The sequence below is a fragment of the Ischnura elegans genome, chromosome 1 (genome assembly GCF_921293095.1).
Source record: "Ischnura elegans chromosome 1, ioIscEleg1.1, whole genome shotgun sequence".
In the NCBI taxonomy this organism is placed as follows: Eukaryota; Metazoa; Arthropoda; class Insecta; order Odonata; family Coenagrionidae; genus Ischnura; species Ischnura elegans.
The window spans coordinates 87,909,486-87,933,668 of record NC_060246.1 but is presented as its reverse complement, the minus strand read 5'-3'; the positions used below and the strand labels follow the sequence as shown (position 1 = coordinate 87,933,668).

At 37.9% G+C, this 24,183-nt stretch overlaps 1 protein-coding gene across 3 annotated transcripts in view; it reads left to right on the top strand.

Annotated features, from left to right (window-relative positions):
• The window catches only part of LOC124165434, a 50,122-nt gene extending 34,519 nt beyond the window's left edge, over positions 1 to 15,603 (top strand). For 2 of the 3 annotated variants that reach the window (XM_046542843.1, XM_046542853.1), the window contains 4 exons: positions 903 to 938; positions 9,830 to 10,157; positions 12,535 to 12,832; positions 15,020 to 15,603. In XM_046542843.1, coding sequence (XP_046398799.1) covers positions 903 to 938; positions 9,830 to 10,157; positions 12,535 to 12,832; positions 15,020 to 15,046 — 689 coding nt within the window. In that variant the 3' untranslated portion in view covers positions 15,047 to 15,603. The remainder of the gene's footprint in view (positions 1 to 902; positions 939 to 9,829; positions 10,158 to 12,534; positions 12,833 to 15,019) is intronic. The other variant, XM_046542863.1, reaches the window with a different exon arrangement.
• Positions 15,604 to 24,183: the final 8,580 nt, after the last annotated feature.

Sequence of the window (24,183 nt, the reverse complement as noted above, 5' to 3'; positions counted from 1 at the left end):
AAGGGATAAGCAGAATAGGATTTATTGAAAGCATGAAAAGGATTAAAAATAATGATAATATTTTCTTTAACACAAGCGAAGCTTGTACTAAAAAGTCCATTCTTACAATTTACTTGTTTGACAATCACTTGCATCCATACCCTGGATGTCGATACATTCACCTAGGCGGGATTCAAACGCTCGACCTATAAGTTTTCAGTCAGAGACGTTATCCCGGCGCCACCAAGATCAGGAGTAGGCAACAATGGGAATCATAGAGAGAAGCAACGAGTATGAAGGGGACAGGACGGGATGATTTCCAAGATATTAAATGCTAATGCACATTCACGGATAGCCTACCTTCGATAGTAATAATACCGATTTTCCGTAGCCAGCGTAACCGAGTAACTAGCAAAAGACCGGAAAATACGATATTATGTCATTTTATTACCAAAAGCGAAACAATTTTATACAAAATAAAGGATCTACTTATAACAGGGGATATAAATATAAAATTAATTATGGAAGCAATTTATTCAAACTTTAATCTGAAGAATGCTTATCAATGGTAGAGAGTTACAACAGTGGAAAAATCAGGCATCAAAAATGTGGTGTTAGAGAAGAATAATGAAAATGAGATGGATTCAGTAAGAATGGGGAAGTACTAAGGACAATATGAGAAAAAAGATGCCTTTTGAAAGCTTCAAAAAGAAATGGCTCCTATCTAAATTTGATGCGAATCAATAATGAATACTATGCCGCAAATGTGAAAGTAACGCATTATGTCCTAAATACTTGTTTGTTTCAATTGAGTCAAAACCATGCATACAAATCTATATGACATGTTCAATTTGGTTTATAAAAATAGCATATTTGTTTTCCATAAATTTGTTGTAATAGTTGTATTTTTCTGGATTTTACAGGATCCTGTCTAAGTTACGGTCATTCATGCTGGGGAGGTGAGTACCAAGTCAGTTCAAAATCATGACAATTTTTGTAATATTTCAATGGATGATGGATTATTATTTTGGCCAAAATGAAAAAATATATAGTAATTAATGCATACCTACGAATATGAACAAAAAAAGAACAGAACGGTCATCAAAATCATCAGTTTTCTGTTCATTATCTTTAACTAGTCACTTTATTACAAACTCTTTACCTGACCTACACCTTGGACATATGGGTCTTCCTAAAATGCATATACTTTTACATTGTTAATACCTATTTTATTTTGTTTCTTTGAGGAAACTTCCCCATCATCATTAGCAACGATGGAATGTTAAGGGTTATTAATACTTAGCATCATCTCCTTTATCCATGTCAAAGTACATACATTTTAAAATCAAATTGAAAATTGAGAGTCACCAGACATGATAATTAGGTATTACGGAGGCTTCCGCGGTTATTAAATTGAAGATTAGTTTCCGGGTTAATTCCTCGTTGACTCATTTTTGGCGGACGACAGTTTCGGGCGCGTTCCAGCTCCCGTATTCGGGTCCAAATGATCTGCAGAGATGCAATCCTTTATATATAAGGCTAGATAGGCGCCCGTTGATTTGAATTCCATTTCTAGAAGAGCCGTTTGAATGGTGAAGCTAAAGGATAGCCGTCTTCCCTATTGAAGTACTTTTCATTACTCGCTATTTCTATCGCCCCCTTATCAGCCGAGGGAAATATTTATTTTTCCCGGCGATGATTTTTGATTCTTTAAATAGTATGACGTGCCCAGGTTCCTACCATGCATGCTCTGCAACTGCAGAAAAGCGATTATTTTTTTTCGGTTGCCTTAAGATGTTCATTTATTGCATTGCATTTGAGGAATCTAGATGTTTACCCGATGTATGATAGACCACAGGAAAACGCGACTTCATACGCCCCTTCATAAATATCGGCTGGGTGACGATCTTTTTCACTCCGGAGGAGGTCAGAGGTCTTCTTCAAAGTTTTAAATCTCGCCAGAACGTTATGCTTGGCGAGAACTCTAGCAATTATCTCCGAAGTTCCTGCGACGTAAGGCAAGAGAGCATGAGCTTTTACCTTCTGCTGTTCTTCCCTTGTAGTGTCCAAGGCCACATCTCGTTTCTCTTCTTCCTTAGGCACGATTTTCCGAATCAGTTCCCGATCGTAGCCATTCTCCTGCAGTGTGCTAAGGAGGTGTTGTTTCTCTCGTGCGAGCGAATCGGCATCCGATATGGCATATGCCCTGTGATATAGGGTTTTAATGACTGATGATTTTGCCTAGACACTAAATACACAATCAAAAATATTCCTACCCTACTTTCCAGGGAACGAATTAGATACGGCCACATTTCTCCGAGGACATCTAGAACTTTATGATTGAGTAGATAATATCGTAAATTTTGTATTTGATTAACAAATGAGTGGCTACAGTCCAAGCCATATTGATGTGTCCGAGCAACGACCTAGTCCGAAGACGAAGTCTCGAGCCAGTAATAAAAGGTTATCACTAAAGGCAATGATCGTGCATACGGGTTAGCATGCCGGTAGCGACGTGTAGGCTTCCTCAACAAAATCTTGGACGCTCCATCAATATGTTTACACACCAATATCCGAGTGAAGCCAATGACGAGGAGCAAAGACGGCTTCAGAAATGATAGATTGGGCCTTTGGTCATCCTCCCAGTATGACAATATCAACGAGCGGTGGTTGATATTGTCGAAGGCTGCGTATTAAAGTTGAGCATTGAGAAAATAACCATAAAATGCTGTTTAAGGTGATATTTTATGGTCAAAAAGATTATGAATATGACACAGAGATGGCATGTAAACTCAGTTACGTCAATATGATGAGAAAATATTTAGTTCGAAAGAGAAACGAATTACCCAGTAGTGAAGGCAACTCCAAAATTTAAAACAAAATAGGAAAATTTAAACTAACATACCCTTTTTCGTAAAGTACGAAATTTTAAACATAGAAAATCGTATTAATTTAATTCGAATCGAATAGCGTTAAAGTATATTCCACGGTAGAGGTCAGAGGAAAAATAGCAATCAGAGAACTAAAATTAATTTTAGTTCTCTGATTCTCTCTACAAGGATATTTTTCTTCTAGCAGCCGGTATCAATATTAATATCATCTCTCTTTAACTCTTCAATCCGCTCACTCGTCATTCAAATGCAAAGAATCAGCATTCAAATCAATTATACTACAAAAGTAATGAATCTGAGGATCACTGCCAACAGCCTATACGAATTTCCCAAAAATATTCTCAGAAAGCGTCATCAAAATTACCTTAAAGGATTGATGGAGCAAGAGATCCCAACATTATTACTAATAAGACTCCTGTTCGATACTCTTTTTTTCAAAATTACATTCAAAGATGTTGCCATATCAGGATACAGAAAATTCAGGAATTCCAGAAACCAATTACGTATACCGCAAAGTAAAGTTTTCCCAGAGCAAATTTAGAGACAGTCAACGTACAAGAAACACATCAATAAACTAATAATAATGTCGCGTCTAATATAACCGCGAATGCAAAAAATTGCGGAAAACTTTGACTTCAAAACAAAGTTTTCAATCGTTAAGTTTAAATGTGCTAGACGGGAGATAGAATTCGCCCGAAAATGTCGTCCACCAAAATGAATCAACGCGGTATTAACTTTAAAAACAATTTTTGCTACAGGTAACACCAGGTTCAGGTTACACCTGACCTTGGATAGGGTGCATATATAACGTGTCAAATTTTGATAAACGACATTCAGAAGATCCCCTGAGGATGAACAGTAAGTCGCTGCTTGAAACGTCGGGAGACATGGAGAACATTAGCCGGTAGAAAACCCAATAAATTTTCTGCACAATTATTACTATAGTTTTCGTTTGTAATACGTCATTTTTACTCTAAATAAACTCCCAAATACACGAAAATTCCGATAAAATAAAACAGAGAGTGACCTTTTGTTTAACCTTGTTAGCAGAGACAACTATAGATTAAGGTCCTTTCAGGAGACATAAAAAAGCAAAGGTAAAACATTTTGCATTCAAAGTGCCATTTTTCGACTTCTGTATTCCAATTCATCCAACGTCTTGGAATCCGAAAACAATAAAGCGCAGAAAGAAAGAAGGAGGAGGACCTTTATCGCGAGTTCCCCGAAAGGAGACCATCAGATCTCATTCAAGGCTTTTGAGTTTCCGGTAACATGCAAGCGAACAATGACAGGGACCCACCCCTATATAACCCACCTACGCATTAAGAAAACACTGCTCCTTCGGCCCGGATTAACGAGGTAACTCCAGAGATGGCTGTCGACGCCAATTTCCCGCGAGAGGTGCCGTAGGTATACCTCCCACGTGACGCTCCCTACCTTCTTACCCCAAGGCAGCACCCCATCCATTTCCTTACCCCACCTCCACCTAACCCTGTCCCCCGAATCCTTGCTGCCGTCGCCGGAGTCCCCTTAACACCCCTACCCTTTCACCCCGCCGTAGTAGTGCCACCCTTCCCATCTCACACCTCGTTGGAATTCGTTCGATTCATTTCCAACCTTGCAAATTATGCAATCCTTTCCATTTTAGCCTGAAGATAACCGGATCCCCTTTTACTTAGTCTTCCCTTCCGCCCATTTACCCAACTGTTTCCGCCCACACGATCCATTTATCCATTGTTATTCGCATAAGCCTTTTCTTTTCGCCCTTTCCCAACATCGAGCTGCAGTGCTACCCTCTCTCTTTTTTCGAGGTGGTGGGCGGATGGCTTCATGCCACGTGGGTCGGGGTTCGCGCCTCGGTGGTGGTAGGCATTTTCCAGAGACTTGCCTTTCTTTCATCAAGTGAAAACATGATCACAAATATTGTATTTTCTACAAAGTTTTTATGGTTTATATTTTAATTGTTTGACCCAAGTTTCGACACTATACACTGTCGACACTGTGTCATTCCCAAAGGTGTATAGGGTCATAACCTGGTTAACACCATTAAAAAATTGACTGTGGTACATATAATATTATTATATTCGCGGTTATGTTTCTTGCCACCCACCCGTTAATTGCTAAAGTGTTGTGCGGCGGGCATTTCAATTACAGCACTCCGTCCGTCGATTAGGACGTGAAGCCGTGGTCTAATAGCGCCTTTCATTAAAAGCAGCGTAACGACGAAATTTTTCAAACCTTTGAAAATCGAAAGATTACGATTCCAAGAATTGATTCATATTATGCCCGATTATTTACGATGGTATGCAATTTAGAAGAATTTTAACCATTGTACTGAAAAACCAGAGGAATCAATCCATCAATCATTATCACATCCATCCATCATTTACACAACTGCGTATCATTTTCGCAAAATGTCGTTTGAATATTCGGTACATTCATACCTCTTTTTCACTTCAAAAATGAATTTGCTGGAGAAAGCTTCAACAAAGAGGTACTTTTAGTGCTTCAACCTTCAGGTGTCATTTCTCCGTACAATTTTATTTCCATTGGCCGACGGATTCCTAAAAATTTCAGAAGGCAGTTGGTTTCAACGAAATTATTCGAGCAGCCGGTGAAAAGGAAGCGCATTCGCGCGCCCATATCCCTCAAGAAAAAGGCAGATCTCATTCATGGTTATGGTATTTCGAAGGAAAATCTATCGTGTGCGTCTAAAATAGAAAAAGACATTATCTTACGAGTACTTTTAAGATCTTTACGTATTTCTGATCGATTCGCCTCATTTGTAAAATGCTGGAAGAAAAATATTACCTTATCTTTGTCTTGAAATTTCAATGCAAAAGGGTAACGTAAATGAATGAATAAATCAATAAGAAAATCTCTCAGCAAACTCCAGCATTTGCAATTAGATTTTACTTGGCAGAAAAATCGATATCAATACGTTTTGTTCCATGGGTGAGAAAATTATTTATTCATTAGAGTACCCTTAGAGAACTACGATAAGAAGCCACGATAAATGTCTGCAGTCTCTAGTTCATTTTCATCGACGTTTAGTGCATTGATTTACTTTAGGATGCAGTTGCGGCAGAAAGAGCTAAAAGTGACCTCTACAATTTTAATGTACTCGATGAACCTTGAGCTATTTAACTGGCTCAGAGCAAAACTACCAATTTGAATAACAAAATACAAAAGAACACAGTTTAACTTAAAGCAGGACTACACCAAACACTGACGATAGCAGAAGAATTAAAGGAAAAATATAAATTTTGTTCATGGCAGCTTGCATTTTCGTTCACATTTTAAATTCATTGCAGCATAAATGAGGCATATAAAATAGATTTGACGTAGATACCGTAGTCTCCTCCACCAAAGTTCTAGCTTTTAGTATGGAGGAGGTCAGGTAACACCTTATGTCATCAAAACGGCGAGCTTTTCACCGCATCTCAGGCCACAATGGTTACCACTTAAAAAGGAAATAACATCAAGAGTTTGAAGTAATGAAGAAAAAGCTACGTCTCGTTGCGACACTGGTAACACGATATCATAATGCATTTGACAACTGTTACGCTTCCTGAAACTCTATTTTGCTTCTCAATAAATGCCCTCGAAGTTTTAATCTTCCATACTAAAAGCTCTCGTCTTCAAACGGCACCTAATAAAAAAACTCCACGCATCGCAAATTTTGATTGAGATAGGTAGGTATGACGTGGTTTATTTCAGAGGCATCAAAAACTTTTAACTTCAAGGCGCCCTTAAACCAGCCTCTTTCTTCCCACAGCTTATTATTGCTGAACCTAAAATCGAGTCCACAGATGGGGAGTGGGTTACCAGTGTCACACCCAACCAACACCTAATCACGAAAGTGGTGCGGAAGTGGCGAAAAGGTGCATCTGCCGCAGGCATGTGGGTCCATTACGGGTCCGGTAATCCAATTTTGGCGAATAATAACGTCATTTTACCACGTCATCATGTAGAATGCGGCAATGGGCGATCTCCCATCTTCTCCCCTCTATTACCACACTTCAATTCACCACCAGACACTTTCTTAACCTTCCCCACAGCTCTCAAAGCCTCTCTTTCCCTGACCTCTTCTTTTCTGTCCTTCTTGGAAGAACTTCAATTCTCCTCACAATTTAGGAGTTCCTCATCATAGCCTAATCCCGTTGTCGTTTGTTTTTCCTATTCAACTTCGGTCGTAGCGTTTTACGTGTATGGAAAGGCATGTCCAATAAAGGATTTGGGAGTAAAAACTGTTCTTTATAATATAAAATTGGTTTTCAATAGATCTTCTGCGTTTAAAATAATTTTTTCTTCTCTATCTTAGACGAAGGAATGAGTGTTTTCAAGAGGCTTAAAGAAAGATGGTAAAATTTTTACCAAAATAATTGAATCAAAGAGACGACTCTGAACACAGATTTTCAGAATTTCAAGGTTTAGGGAACATGGCAGTTACAAACAGTTTCCCTCAGCAAGATAGGCACCGCATTGTGCGCCCAACTACGATAGATGTACGAAGACCTGAAAAGGAGTTACGCAGCGCATCTCATTTGCATTTCAACGGTGGTTACATCCAAGGTTGCTTGATCGTTCTTGAGAAATAGTAGGTCAGCCAGAACTCAGTGAAGGACAAGCTCTTTCGAACAATTAAACATTAAAGATACTGGTAACTGACTGGCTTGTTGGTCATTATAATCACATAAAAACAAGTGTTTAGTGAGAAAAGTTATTTCTCCAAAAGGCAAAGTACCAAATCTTATGATTTACTTTATAGCCATAGGAATAGCGAATGTCACTACTCCTTGTTCAGTAGCTCGTAATATCTGTAACTTGTAATGGCATCGGCGGCGTAGACAGCATCACTAACCGCAAGGCTGCTATTTAGCGTACCAAAACCCCAAAAAGAAAATCGCATTGCATTTGAACACTTCGGATTGCCTATTTTCCATCTACGAAAAATCGTAGTATTTTTCTTCCTCATAGGAAAATCTTTCCTTTTCGGAGAAACATTAAATTATTGTTTCGCCAATAGTGGGCCCTGGTCGCTCCTATAGCGGCGAGGGTATTCCCGTCCCGCCCTTCCTTCCCTATCCCTCTGAGCACTACTATTTCCTCTATTATTATTTCCTCTAGCACTATTATTTCCTCCCTTGGAGGTGTCGTCGGGCTCTCATCGCGGCGAAGCCTCCCATCCTTTTTCCTTCCTCTGTCCTTCACCTCTTGAGATGGCGCGGGCGTATGAGTCTCTGACTTCGTTCCCGGCCCCCAAGAGTGTACTCCATGCGGGCCCGCCCTGGGTTCCCGGATCCACTGCCTCTTTCCCACTAAGCGAGCTAATTTTTTTCATGTTAAATAAAATCTTCGGTTTTTGTGAAAACTGCAAAAAATCTTAATATTCAACTTTACATATTGATGCATTACAACCACTAAATACTATTTTTTCTTACCTGGCGCCGTCTTGCATGCTGTTTTACGGACTCTCCCTGAAGTATTGACCGAAAAGGAAACTGTTTCTTCGGATAACTACTGGCCTAAAATTAAAATTATGGAATTATACAATGCAATACAAAAGAGTCATAGATATAAACTGACTATGGAAGAGCTGGTGATTTTGAAAAAATGGTGGTTTCTCATTCTTCAGTAACACAATGAATCAGCTTCAGCCAGTTATATTTGTAATTAAATAAAATATTTATTCAAAAATGTTTGGAATCAAATTAAATTATAATAAGAAGAATAAAACAAAAAATTAAAGTTAAAAAGGCCAAAGAAAACTCACTTCCACATGTGCTGCACGTACTCATCTAAATTTCTTTCAAGTTTTACATGCTTTCTATAACGAGAAGTAGACTCAACGGAGCGTAGGAAACGTCATTATTTTCAAATAAATTTAGGCAGTGAAATTAACTGAAAAAGTAAACTATGCAAAAGAGCTACCAGTTGATGAACTGTGTATTTAACAAATCACACTTGCAGCTCCTCAGGTGCTCTAGTAGTCAATGCTAATGTAAGGAGGACGGTAATAGAAAAAAAAACAATATTTCATGTTCCACTCTACACTAAGCATGCATACCAACATCATTTCCAAGGATCTCACAGGTATATGGCTGACAAATAACAAAATTAAACAGCATGACGATTACTACGCGCTAGCCACAGTTTTTTTAGATTCCGGGAAGCTATTTTCATCTTATATTGTGACATTGTGACCGCCTTCCTCGTGAACATTTCATAGAAATTTTATTGAATGCGAGGTTTCCCCATGTATATTTTCAATCAGTCGTAGCATACACCACCATCGTCAGATTCTAAATGTATTGTAGAAGTTGGTTACTAAAAATAATTTGTTTTGAGAGTATATCTATTTGCAGTACGACTTTGGAAATAATGTAGTGGCGTTTTAATTAGCTATGTACGTGTGCCACGAGTAAATGAATAGAATAGACACTAAGTCTTCTTGTGCCGTTCATTTTATCGTAGCTCAACCTCAACTCAACTGGCGTTAAATAGTTGCCACTTTAATAGTTAAGTTGTGGTAAATTTTACTTTAATAGAAGGAAATATAGCTGCCTAAGGTACGTAGCAGCTTTAAAAAAGCACCTATCTCACTCCCAATTAAACTGCATACATGCGATTATACCCTGTACGCAACTGGAAGTTTACTCCCGGTTCTGAATGTATGTTAGGATGTTTTGCAAGTACGAGTACCAGATGTGATGCCAAACCAACCTTAAGGTTGAATCACTAAGTCGGAGAGTGAGCTAATTAATGTATCAGATGGTTTCACATTTGTAAGCAAGTAGTTCAATAACTTCAATCGAAATTGTTATAATCCTCACGTCCAAAGAGAACCATAAATCTACTAACGGTCATAGGTGTTAGAACTTTGTTTCCAAGAGAAATGGAGTGAAATATAAATTTCACAAAACATGGTACTGGACTTGTTGCTCTCTTTCTTTAAGCTCACGGGAAGAGGAGCGGGGGTGGGCAGGGCGCCAGATGGAGCCACGTGGGCCGAGAGCAGATCGACGCAGGATCGGATAGGATTTCGCGGGGGGCCGCCGCCGTGCCCCTGGGAGCCGCCTCGCCCCCGCCGACCACCCCCAACTCTGAGGACACGCTCTGGCTCATCTCCAAGCTGATGGAGGCCGCAACCACGCAGCTGGAGCCAGAGGTTGGGGAGGACGAGGAGGCGGGAGAGGACCATACCAAGGGCGACGAGGAAGATGATGCGGACGCAAAGATCTGGCGAAGGCTGCTCGACGTGAACCAAGGAGTGCCATTTCACCGGTAAATATGGTCGGGTTATTAACGAAGTTACGCCATAATAAAAAACAAACACTTTCATCTGAGTATTGTCGTGTTCCCAAAATGGATCATGGAAGTAGGGACGTAAGTTACTCAGATTTGAGGATCTCATGCCGTCAGAGGTGGTCTCAGTAAAGAAATACACTCAATATCTTAAGTAATCTCCATTTAATTCTCAGACATAGAGATGCAGTTTTGGCTTACTCGTTGCAGAGTTCGACATTATAATTATTTAAGTGTTCTACCGATTAAGGTTAGTTTTCTTAGAGTACTTATGAAGACTTTGCCGGCCTCGGTGGCGGCGGGGTAACACCCTCGCCTGTCAGACAAGACGTCGCGGCTTCGAGTCCCGCCTGGGTAGATTTCCCCTGTCCAAGGCATGGTCTAACGTGTAGGTTTACTTGTTGAATAGCCCGATTTAAAATGGCCAATATGAGCTGTATTCGGTGGTCAGAGAATAAAATAAAAATTTTAAGTATGCGATGACTAGCCATGATAATAACTTTACGGGAGTCACCCGCAATGCACAAATTGTGCGAAAAATACACAGAGGAAAAATCATTCGCCTTGACCGGGATTCGAACCCGGATCCCTTCATTTTCAGCCGAGTGCAGTACTCGGCCACGAATCGAGGGATCCTGGTTCGAATCCCGGTCAAGGCGAATGATTTTTTTTCTCTGTGGATTTTTTGTACTTATTAAGTATTCTGGCAGTCTCCCCTTCCGATCCAAATCACAATAAGGCCTATTCCACTTCATTTTGTTTTAAAATCCTATTCTTTCCCTTTGTCTCCCTCGTTTACCCAGCATTCTACCCTCTAATGCTGTTTTCACAATCCCTACCCCTTTAGTGTTCGCTCCATTCGCTTAAGTATTCGTTTCATCCGTACCCTATGTCTACTCCATACACTCGTATCATCTAAAAGCTGCCTCTCTTTCCCCATCATCTTCATCACTTCGTCGTTCCTCCTCCTCACCGTCCACTTCACCTTTGTATCGACATATTGCTTTAAAATGACTGCTGGTTTTAATCGTTCATAGTTATTGTAAAACCGTTTTACTTTGACTTCAATGTTAACTTTGGCAGTTTTCGGAACTAATTAAACAGAGAGCCAAAGTGCAAATGCGACAATGCACTTATTTACGGTTTAGCAAGGGGTAGGTCGCCCGCCGTGTTAATTGCACCCCCAACTTCTACGTGAATCAAAGTGATGGAACCATTGCCTCAGCAATGCTACAAAACATCACAACATCAAATTGCTTTGAAGCTCGACCAATCTTTTAGGCTTTGAATGCGAGATGTGCGAAGACACAGATTAATATTTTTGGTAATTTTGCTCAAATTTCTAATCTTTTCATCTCAGTGTATGATACCTGCATGTTAAATGTTTTGTTTCCAACAAATATGAGATATTAGGTTTGATTAGTAAAAATGATGTAAAATAAGTCTCACACTCTAATCATAAACACACCTGTCATGTTTATATTTAAAATTGAGGTATGAATGTATTGCTAGACTTATCAATACAGATTAACAAAGGATACATTGCTCAATTGGAACAAGTGTAGTTTTACTAGATGACGCGAAAAGAGTACTAGCATAGTACAGTAAAAACAGATTCAAAACAGAGTCGCTGACACTGAAAACCGAATCGCAACGTGAATTCCGCGTACATATATCATAAATCTTCCAAATTTTCCTATTTAATGTTGCAAACTCATACTTAAATCTTCACTCTTCATTTTATTAAGATTTAAACGAAATATCAAGCCATCGCCGGAGATCATTTTGTGCACTATGACCATCGGCGTGAAAGTCAGTGCGTCGCCCTATGCCGCACCGCAAAGATTAGGTACTACTGGACACGGACATCGAATTCTTAAATTGGTGCACAATCAATTCGATATTAAAATAATAAGTTCTCTACTCTAAAAATACTTGACTCAATTTACGTATTTTTAAAATATCATGCCTAATCATCAAAAATTAAATGAAAATTTTTCTAGCTGCATCAGCATACTCTAGCGCTACTTTCACACGAATAATGACTTCAAAATAATAATTAATTATTTCTAAAAAATAAAAATAACATGGTGAGAAGCCTGTGTCTATTTTATGACGACTTTTGTATTCTTGTTGACCTTCATCTCCCAATCCAAATCTACATTCCGATTGTTTTCCACAATTTTTCTGAGCTCATAGGCACATAGAGGCATTACTTTAAGAGCCTTTACATAATTGCTTATGTATTATACAATCCCCAAAATAGTATTGCGTCCTCAAATTTATAATCGAATGGCCTTAAATTTACTTTATGAAGATAGAAAATGTAACTAACACCATTGACTTAATTCAACAGGTTGCCAAAGGCTTTGAGGACCAGCAAAGTTCATTTGGAGAAACTAGTAGTTCCACCCCAAACAGAACTTGGCAGTGGGGTTGGTATCATTGGTTTTGCCTCAGCAGTTGACGGGGACCTAGGAAAGGGACTGGTGGTGCTAACTGATGATCCTGAGGAAAATGAAGACGAATCTGAGGACGAGACTAATGACTTCGAAGGGAGAGAGATTTCAAAGAAGGATGGAAAGGAAGATCAAGAAGATGGAAAAAGACTGAGCAGGAAGGCACTCAGGCGACTAAAAATACTCAACTTATGGGTAAGAATTTTAAATGATCACTATATCTATGAATAAGTACTTTATCAATGATTCTTCAGCAAACTCTGTGTCCAGTAAAGTAGCTTCGTGGAATTTCAACCAGTGGTGCCATGGTGCCAGAACACGCAGGAAGGCCGTTCCGGCACCAGTTAAGAAAATACATAATAGTCAAAAAACACTTTTATGAATTTTTTTGCCTCAACATTTCAAATATAACATTATAATATAATATTTGTAACCAAAACAAAAATTTTAATATTGATTAAACAAAGGCATATGCATTTTAAAATATGCAGACGTAACATCTAATAAAAAAACACAGAGTAATACATATTTCACTTGTAAAAATATTTAGGAAAGTGCATTCCCGCACTCCTAATTTTGCCATCACACCACTGATTTTAACGCAATATACCATATTGCTACAGAGGCTACAGTGGTGATTAAATTGATAATTGTTTTTTCGGGTTAATGCCGCTTAGATTCATTTTTGGCGGACCAAAAATGAATCAACGTCGCACTAACTCTAAAAACAATCACAATACATGTACCATATACCTAAATAAAAAAACAGCTTATTCCTTATAAAAGATAAATGTGATTTGAACCAATTTTGGCCTCTAAAAATCATCATCGGGAGTTCAAACAGACAAAGTGACGAGAATAGGTACATGGTTTAATTTTAACTGAAAGTAAGGACATAGTGGGTGGGGGGCCTTTAGTTCCCTCCTTCCCGCCCCAATTTCTTTTTCTCTTTTAGCAACTGCCCTCATACACCTGCAGAGGAGACCACTATAATGGGGGCACAGAAGTAGCGCAGAGATGCAGCAATAGGCATCTCCTTCTGGCACTCCTCTTTTTCATATAGTTTAATTTTATAATGTCTGCCAACAATTAAATTGCCTTACAACAATTTTCAAATGAAATACATTACAAATTTAATAAATTATAATATTTTCCGGTGTTTGCGTAGCTGTATAGGTAACGTACATGCCATACAAACAGAATTAATAATTACATATTTACATATTCTGAAACTTGAAATTAATGAATTATTAATTATACTGAAGTATTAATTAATAGTGAAGTATTAATTAATTAGTAGTGAAATATTAAGTAGTAGTAAAGAAAAAGTAATTATTAATTCATACATAATTAATTCAAAAATAATAATTATTATTTTTCCAACAATATGGGAATTAACCTTGACTTCTTCCATTTGTTACAAGCTTTCATTTGATAATAGGTACTTGTATTTGAAAATACTTACATGTAGAACTTTAAAATGATGAGGCCCTATCACGGCCAGTTTAAGAGGTAAGCAGAGTATATGGCCGTGTTGGGCACCAAGCAAAGGGGGCACCTAAACACTCATTCCAATATTCAGTTGGTACTAATCAATCAATGAGAGTAAAGGTTGGGGGTTGATTCACTTCACAATATTATTTTAGAAGTAAGGATATATCATAAAGTGGATAGCTAAACTCCCACAACTCGTGTTACTGTTATTCACAAATGGGCTCATCCTGTCTGTCGTTCCATCACCTACTGACTCATTCGTAAGAGTACTCATAATATTTATATATAATTGGTTTTTATGCTCTAAAAAAATCACATTCAGTAAATAAGAGCAAGAACATTATAAGTTCATGCTGATATTTAAGTCACGTCACTTATTCCTCAAGTATTTGTATATACATATTTTGAAATGTATCCAGACAGAATCCCTACCACCTCTTAGGTTATTTTTGAGGGGGGGGTCAGAATGTAATTCGTTTGCACTCGAAAAATGCCTAGAACTGGCCCTGGGCCCTATTGAAATAAAACTATCACTCAAGAGGCCAATGGTTAAACAGTCTGTTTAAAACTTCCATGCCCCTAATTTTGCAGAACTCCAGGTAGGGGAGGGGAAGTTCTTTGGATTGAGTCAAGTCCCATGAAAAACAGGCAATTTTTACCAAAACCCCTTGTCACAGTACTCCTTCAACACAGACTCAAGTAATCCCAAAACTGACATCCATGCAGACATCACAAAGTTTTAACCAGACTATAGATAGGTATAACTTAATTACCCAAAGTTGAAAAATCTCTCATTATCGATTTTATTAATTTTATAGCATTTGAAAATATATTTATTTAAGTCAACATTTCAAAAATAAAACTAATATTTGCTCATATTTTTTTCAGGATAGCATGGACAAGAGAAGTAATTAGCATCTGTTGGACACTGTATTTTTTCCTTACACTCGAGGCACAATGATGTTTAAAACCCTATTGGTTACACATGACTTCTGGAGAACAGCTGATAACTTATGCTGTTTGCACATTCATAATTATTGGTTTTGAAAGAAGTGTCTACTTGCATTTAGTATTTGAGTTGTTTAAGTAGCATTGATGAATTAAAAATCATGATGACCAAATTTCGAAATGTTCCTCTTGTTGAATAACCTTTCTTTAAATGCTCCACTCTCAAATTTATAGCGTCCAATGAAAAAAATCTCATTGGAAATGGTATCCCAGGATAAGATTATTCAAGGAACGTAATACAAAAAATTTTTCATTGATAACTTGTTTGCACTTGCAAATTGTTAGATTTGAATGAAACCATGCTTGAGCAGGTAACACACTTTTTCAGCAAAATATATTTTCTTAATTTTGCTGAAATTTGTTGAATTTATTCTCATACTGTAGTGTTTCTGTATTCAAAATCCATCTTGTACATTAGATTCCTACACAATTGACTGTTAAGTTGAATAAATGTGTTTTACATATGCCTTGTGCATTCCTATTCTTGTAACTTTGTGAATACTAAGATGTTTGTAAATTCTACAAGGTGTAATACCATTGACATTTGGAACAGCACTCTATTCCTGATACATAGTAAATGGATTTTTAAGCATTGATATACACTAGTTCTATAAGAGAGAGCAAAATAAATCTAATTTAAGGAGCAAATACTACTGCTGAGAATTGATCACATAGATTACAACATGAATGAAGAAACGGTCCCACATTGTTGAATGCAGTTTCACAGTTGAATACAGTTTCAGATCTCTTTTAAGGATGAATACAAGATTTATGGAGCAGAAGAGTCAAAATATGTAAAGTAGAGGTTCATGATATGTCAAAATGAAGGTGAGAGCCTAAGAAAACAAATAGATAACACATTCATGATTATTTTCTCAGTATTTACACCAAGGCTTCAATTCGCTATGAAATAAGTAGTACATACATATGTGCTTTGTCTCATCCTGAATGAGAATCCTGATCTCTGATAGCCAGTCAGCTGTGCTACCAGTCAAACCGTTACTGCTCATTTAGTTAGTGAACTTCATTGCAAATAAATTTACTCACATGCATATGACTCCAAGTAAGGTAAGTTGATACAAGCAGGCTATATTCTTAGCAGTTTCTACAGTGATTTTGGTGTCATGATTTCTGTTTATCTTTTGCAGCCATCTCAATGAAAAGCTTGCTTCTTTTATAAGTGGTAGGGTCAGTGGCGAAGCCAGGAATTTCATTCGGGGGGGGGGGGGAGGGGGGGTTCCAAAACCATGGGAGGAAATTTTTGAAAAACATGGTACTAAGTAATGGGTTTTTAACTAATTTTAACTTTTAATAGTCAAAAAAAGCTTTATTCGTTAAAGAAATATTTTTTTAATTCAGGATTTTTCAATACATATTTTGTTTTCTTTTATGAAGGAAAATGATTGTGTTTTTATATTTTGGGGGGGTCCGGACCCCCCAGACCCTCCCCCTGGCTATGCCACTGGGTAGGGTAGAATAGGACAGAAAAAGGAGTGTAGGGAAGAGAATGGAATGAATGGCTAGTGAATTGATAGGTAGATACATAAATTGAGAATATGTGAACACTATTTTCACCAGAACAGACTTGAGCATGCATGCAAAAGGGCCATTTTTTCCACCTACTGCTGGCATGGATCAAAGCAAGCGGACATGAGGTCAAGGCAGCAACAGGGCAGTCCCTCCCTTACTCCCCCCCACCTTAACTCATTCCTCAAATATTTTCTCTTGTGGCAATTAACCACACAATACATTTGCTTAGGAGACCACTAATTCAAGGGCACCAATCCTCTGATACTGCATTTCTCAATATATAAAAATGTAGCTACATTTCATAATACCTGCCAATAATAATGATGCATTTAAACTTAAGTATTATTCAAAATAAATAAGCAGATGATTTCACAAAACATGTATATAAGCATTGATGGATTTAGGGGGGAGGGGGCAAGGAGGCTCGTGCCCCCCAGATGCTTAAAAACTATACAAGATTTTCAATATAGTCATCATTACGTTCCTTTGGTTTTGTGCTATCTGCAGCCTCATTCATTTAATTTCATGCTAATAATTTAATTTGATATTAAAATAAAGAGAAAGTTTCATACAGTAATAGGGTGGTTTCCTCTTATTTTTTTATTGCCTAAATCGAAAGATTATTACTCCTGGAGTACATAATTCACGCTTTTAGATTTTTAAATGACGATATCTATTTTTCGTGATTAAACGAAAAGTGAAAATTTTCAAGTGCGCAAAAACGGGTGCGTATGAATGCCGGGAAATCTCCGTGTGATGTCGTTCTGGTTCCCGCTGCCGCAAGTGAGGTGACCTTGGGGCGAGGCTCTGAGCCCTGATACAACGCAGGATGCTAGCAGGTAGCAGAGTACCATGCTAGCTGGTAGCGCTTGGCTTAAACAAGGATTATTAATACCTTATCAAACGAAGAAAACTTTCCGAACTTTGGCAGTTTTAATAGGTGATTATTAAGACATTTTTCCCTGAGCTCTGTGCCTCATGCATGCATTGGTAACCTCAGACTGTGTAAAACTTCTATCTACTCGTATAGAAACTAGGTCCCTGTGACGTCACGTGGAGTGGCATCGCATGGGCACCAATCTGGCCTTTTTCAAATGAGGATAAAATTGACCCTTGCCATTCATCCAAACTGGTATTTCTTAAACCAAATAATTTGTATATGTATTATGAATACACTAAAGGTGGATAACGAATCACAATCAATACCTTTCATTTTCTTTGATGAAGGAAACTACCCTATTGTGGTATGCTATTTTTAATCTCAAATATGAGAAGACCATTTGCCTGTCAGACTCTTGTTCCCCCCATAAAAATAAAATCCTGGATCCGCCCTTTAATGTAAGCTTTCCCAATGCATCCCAATTCGCAACAGTGCATCAGTAAAGACAACCCAAATACATACCACCAAAGCTCACCTCAGCAGCAAATCTCTGCCTAGTTCCAAGTACTTTTTATGGTCTTACATTGTTTGGACTCAACGCCGTAGTAGTTAGGGGAGTGGTCATGGGGTCCAAGCCTCCAAAAACCCCCAAATTGTTTTGAGGGTGCAGTCTGAGGTGTAGCCCCTCCAAATTGGTCGGACCCAAAACTTATCCCCTATCCAAGTAAACTCCTCCATTTTCTTCTGGCCATGGGCAAGGTAGCACCTGCCTGAAGAAAGTGCTATACATTTTGACAAGCTCAAATGCACAAGCATGCAACATTGTCAGATGTACAACAAGATTTCATCAGCCAGTTAACCCCTTATGAAATATTTATTATAATAATACACCTCTTAAGGGGGTCTCTATCGTGCATTATAATGAAGGCATTATATCAGGTGGCATCCTTTCCCTAGGGCCACAACCTTGCCTCAAAGGAAAAGCTTGAGAGTTCTCATGAACTCAGAGCTGCATTAGTACGATTAATTCTAAATCACTCCTGGTAGGGCCACCCATAGGTTGAAGGGTAAGAGCCAAACTAAGTAAACTCCAAGTGATGGTGTCATGTAAAAACTACTCTTGGAATTGAAGTTGGGTACTCTGTATTCTATCTCTCCCCTGAAAACATGCAGTACAATCAAAGACAATCAATGCCGGTAAAATGCCGTGTGACATCATTATGGTTACCGCTGTCGGCGTGTGAGGTGACCTTGGGGTGAGGCTTTGAGTGCTGATACGATGCAGGCTCCTAGCAGGTAGCAGAGTACCCTGCTAGCAGGTAGCACTTGGCTTAAATAAGGATTATTAATACCTTATCAAACGAAGGAAACTTTCCAAACTTGGGTAATTTTAATGGGTGATTATTAAGACATGTTTCCCTGAGCTCTGTGCCTCATGCATGCATTGGTAATCTCAGACGATGTAAAACTCCTATGAACTCGTTTAGCATCTAGGTCCCTATGACGTCACGTAGAGTGGCATCGCATGGGCGCCAATCTGGCCTTTTTCAAATGCAGTTAAAATTGACCATTGTCATTCGTCTAAACTGGGAGTTCTAAAACCAAATAATTTGTATATTATGAATACACTAATGGTGGGTAACGAATCGCAACCAATGCCTTTTGTTTTATTTGATGAAGGAAACTACCCTATTGTCAATTTTACAACATTATTATCAACCATCAAATAAGTCGTCCAATGAACATAGATATTGCACAGCCAGATTCTTCTCAGTCTCTCTGATGTGTCAGCAGAGTCAGCAAGTCACATCTTTTCCCTGTAGATATTCTCTCCTAGTCATTCCTTTTTGATTTCAGTGATAGTTATTTTTATGAAAGTAGGTACTGTAAATTATGACGGGGAAAGGACAACCTTTCCTACTTCTTCCCATATCCTAGCTTCTTCAGTGTAGGGTGCAGATTTAACCACAGCTAGTCAATTATTATGCTGACTGTGGATAATTGATCAGTCATTCAGAACCCTCCAATTTATTTCAGCAGTACAAGCATTTGTGTTCCTATACATGCCATCAATTGTCTTCTTTAAGTCTACAAACACTGTAAATGTCAGTTTGTTCTTCTCCCTTTCGTTCTCTATGAGCAACCTACATTGTCCCCTTGCTTTCCCTGATCCAGCATTGATTTTCATCAACAAACTCTTCTGCTTTTCATTCTATTCTAGGATGCTCCTCATTAATATATACATGTAACAATGACGTGCATATGGGTCAGCCAGGCAAGCTGCACTTCCCCAGCACTTACCCAACTTGACAGGCATGCAAGATCACCACTTGCCAAAAGCAAACATTCAGAATTTTCCCGCAATCACCAACTAATCCAACAGGTCATTTTCTCTGTCTGAAACGTTTGGACTAGGGTAAGCTCAATGAACTGAGATCCCGCATGGTCTCTTTCTCTACCTCTCTCTCTCACTGGAAATAACCGCAGCCAGGCGGTGGACAATTTCATGAGCACCACCAAATAACCTATGCTATTTGAGGAAAAAATGGAGTGGTAGCATACAAATAGAGGTGCTTAGCAATCTGTGTTGGAGTGAAACTCATCCTATCATTATTGAAAAGAACCTATGAAGCAATAAAATGCAGAAATTACTATGAAAAGTGCTGAGTAACAAGTACATATGCAGAATTGCCAAAATAGAAATGGTTTGTCATTAAATTTCACCAAAAAGAAGTATGCTTGCAGTCTTTGAATATTTAATTTTTCCACATTATTCAATTATACATACATCACATTTATTTATGTAGTTGATTAATGTGATTTGAAGAGCAAAACTGATTGATCAACTAAAAGATAATATATCCCTCCAAAAGATGTATCAATCAGCACATGCATATATGTATGGGAAAGAAAGTGGAAGGGGCACAAAATATGCAGCAGTTGCGCACAAAATATGCAGAAGTTACACACGTTGCCTCTATTCAAGGGAATCCAAGTTTTCCAAGTGCTTTACTACGCAAGTCAACTATCTTTCTCAATCTTGCTTCATTTAACATAAAAATCTTTCCTATAGCGATGATAAACAATTTTTATTATTACCATTCAATCCCATGGCTATCACCGTGTGATTTTCAATCTGTGCAGTTCTATAGTATAGTTAAAAAGTGCTGCTCTGCAGATTTCCTGTCAAACCATTTCAAATTGTGATCCTCCTCAGCTCGAAATTGTCGACGGTGCTGCTTGAAGCAGCACGAAAGTCAGACTGGAGCAATACAGGGAGCCATGCAGAGCATAGCTGTGGCTTCCCTCACACGTTTTTTTATGGGAGAACCATCAGAATTGACTATGGCCTTCACCAAGACAGCATCAAGTTTCCTTCATGCCCTCTGCTCTGTAGGTGTCGGATGAGAATCCCTGTAAAGCTCTGAGTGAAACAGTTTAAGATGCAGTACCATCTCCAGTGGTTCTACTTCCTGCTTATTACGTAAATAGCAATGGAAAACATTACCTGTAAATGCAAAATACTACATCTTTTTTCTCAAATTAATCTCAGAATGTGTGAGATTAAGCAATTCTATTGTTTATACTCACTTAAAGCCCTCATTTAACTAAGATTAAGGATGAATTGATTCAGACAATTATAATCGCATATTTTCTAACCTTAATTACTTAGTATCCTTAAAATTCCAGAGTATTAAATGAAATGTCAAAAATGCTGGATTTTTCAAGAAGAACCGTTTTTATGTTAACTACAAATTGCACCCATATAAATGTTTTCATTGTCATAGCTCCGTAACTAAGGAGTTGCCACCCCATGTTTACAGATAAAAAATGCTTCAAATTGTCTCCCCTACCACCTCCTCAACCACATATTGCAGATTCCAGTACATAAGGAATTGCTCCCTCTCAAAATAGTATGGGCAAAGCAACAAAAAACTTAAAGGCCAAAATGAGAACAAAAAGTACGAAAAATAATTACCGGAGAATTCCTTGAGTGCATGTGTGGTAACTTCCTTGAGTTTTTGCATAATTTTAAAGTTCTCCTTTGTTTTTGAGCATAGCACACCAGGAAACTTGCATTGTGACATCTGTTAAACCTGAAACAAATTGAATCGCAAATCATTTTCAGCATAAATTGGTAATTCCAAGAATAAAATAAGCTACAAGAAACTAAAAAATAACATCAGCTACAAAATTAAAACATGAAACAAATTTAAACGTACATTCAGAGGGCAAACTGAAAAATTATTGGATTGCAGTCATATCTGCCTCTCCTTCCCTTAGTTGATTAGGGATAAGCACTGGGCATTAATGTACCACAGATTAAGGGAATGTGGTGTCTTGATATACACAAGATGCTTCCATGAGATCAGCATGGGAGCAGAAGATGGCAATCAAGAACAACCATTCAAAATGATAAAAACCACTTTTCTCTGCTGTCCTTTCCACAGCATGGAATTTTCGAGCGCCATAATATGCATCAGGGGATATGAGGTATTGCCATTTCGGAGTCTAACCTTCCAATTCAAAGACTGTTTCCACAACAAACATGAGTTCCAAATATGGCCAAGAAATGATTCTCAATGCTAAGTGTAAAGACATCCATAACACATAACATCTCTTTACCCTTTCATCTAAATTCTGGAATTCTCTCCCTGAAAGCTAACAACTGAAAGGCTCGGTGCATGTATTTATAAATTAATTGCACAAGACTGAGCGTACTAAATTCAGTGCAAAATTAAACTTCCCTTTCCTAACAAATCACTGCCTGCAAATTATGAGTATGTATTCTAACAATTTAATCATTATTTCTTTGTCATTGTCTTTTGTTATTGCTTGATAACTGCAATATTTATGAATGAGATACTACTTATCATAATGTAGTTTATAGGCACCATTTTATCTTTTTCATTTTTTTAACGCCAAATTATGTGAAATACTATGCACATATTTTTAGACCATAAATTCACATTGTATATTACATAAATGTTTTAGTACTTTGTCTACTTATTGCTTATTTTATTTGTAGAATATGAAGAACTATAAAGAGGGATAGCTTTTCATTCTTTGAGCCCCATAAGTATGAATTTTATATTGCTGCCTATTCTAACATATTAGAATATTTTATTTTTCAAAAATAAATTCTGTCAGGGAAAGAAAAAAATATTCCATAGCACCTGGCAAGAATGGCAGTAAATTTTCATTCTAACTTTATTTAAATATTATATTTTTTTATTTTAACTAGTTGATTGTCTTCATGTTTATAGTGATGCACGGAAAAGTAGCAAAAGTTAACACATAAATTTAGAAGTTGGTGTTGCATCTAAAGAATAACACATAATGAAGATTTATTATGCACCTCTGTTTACAAAAAATTTACAAACGTAAGTGTTATCTTTACCATGAACTCAGTGTATGATCTAACATTCCATTTCGTAAATTATTCAGTAGCCATAATATCTGCCCATTTTTGTCTATCTATGTGTGCATCCAGCAAGCCTCCTGAAAGGTATGTGGTATAGATTACCTATGGCAGGCATTCACTAACCGTCAAACATTATACTATAATTGTACCACTGCATTGTTGATATATATATATATATATAGCTAACTATTGTTGAAATGTAGTTGTAATTTTCTACGATTTAATATTAGGAGTGTAAATCATTTTAGGATTCTTGATATTCTATGGATTTTTAATAAACACGAAATTGTTTAGGAGCTCAACATTTTTTCTTCTAAAAATGTATGCACTTTCTCTCTTTTCCCTGCAGTAACATCATTTACTTTTCAGAGCGGTTTCCTCTTGAAAAGGAGACCTACATATATGGTGACAGAGATAGACTATGAGGACATTTTTTTCTTTACTCAATTCGGCAAATGAGGAAAAAACGGATGAGGAGTGCTGTTCTAAGGATGAGGTAGAAGAAAACGTAAGTGACCCATCTGGGAGGGAAACAATAGTTATTGCAAATCTATCTTTGCGCCCTTTTTCTGGAGCCGGTGGTTCCAGTTTCCACCCCTAACCGCAACCTCTACTTTTGCTTCTTCCTCCCTTCCACCCATCCCAACTCCCTCTCCTTCTCCCTCGCCCTACCCCAAACCACGACCTTCAACACCCTCTCAACCAAGCAGTATTGTGTGGGTTGATAATCTGGTGGACCCACCAAATATCTCTTTTGGGTGTGGGACAGGCTGCAAGATTATTTTCATCTCCTATTTACGAGTAGGTTTTTTCAGTCAGTTGTCGAGGAAACAAACATATTTGCGGGGAAACTCTTTCTTTGAGGTGCCTCTGAAATAGCTTGTATAGCGGACTGAAAAACTCTATCAGCGGAGGAGTTCGAAGTTTTCCTGGGACTTATCTTCCACAAGGGGATTCTCCACACCAGCTAGCCAACTGCTGGAGGACTGATGCAAAATTTGAGCATCATTATTTCTCTCATAGCATGTCCCATGACCCGCGACATGGCGGTGAGACATGTTTTGCGTTTCACCAGAAATCCGGTGGATAGAACATCTAAGGACCCCAATCTCAAGATTAGGCCTATTGTTTAACACTTTCACCATATTATTGAAACAGAGCTTTACAAAGGGCAGAATCTGTGTATAATTGAATCTATGGTGGCTAGGA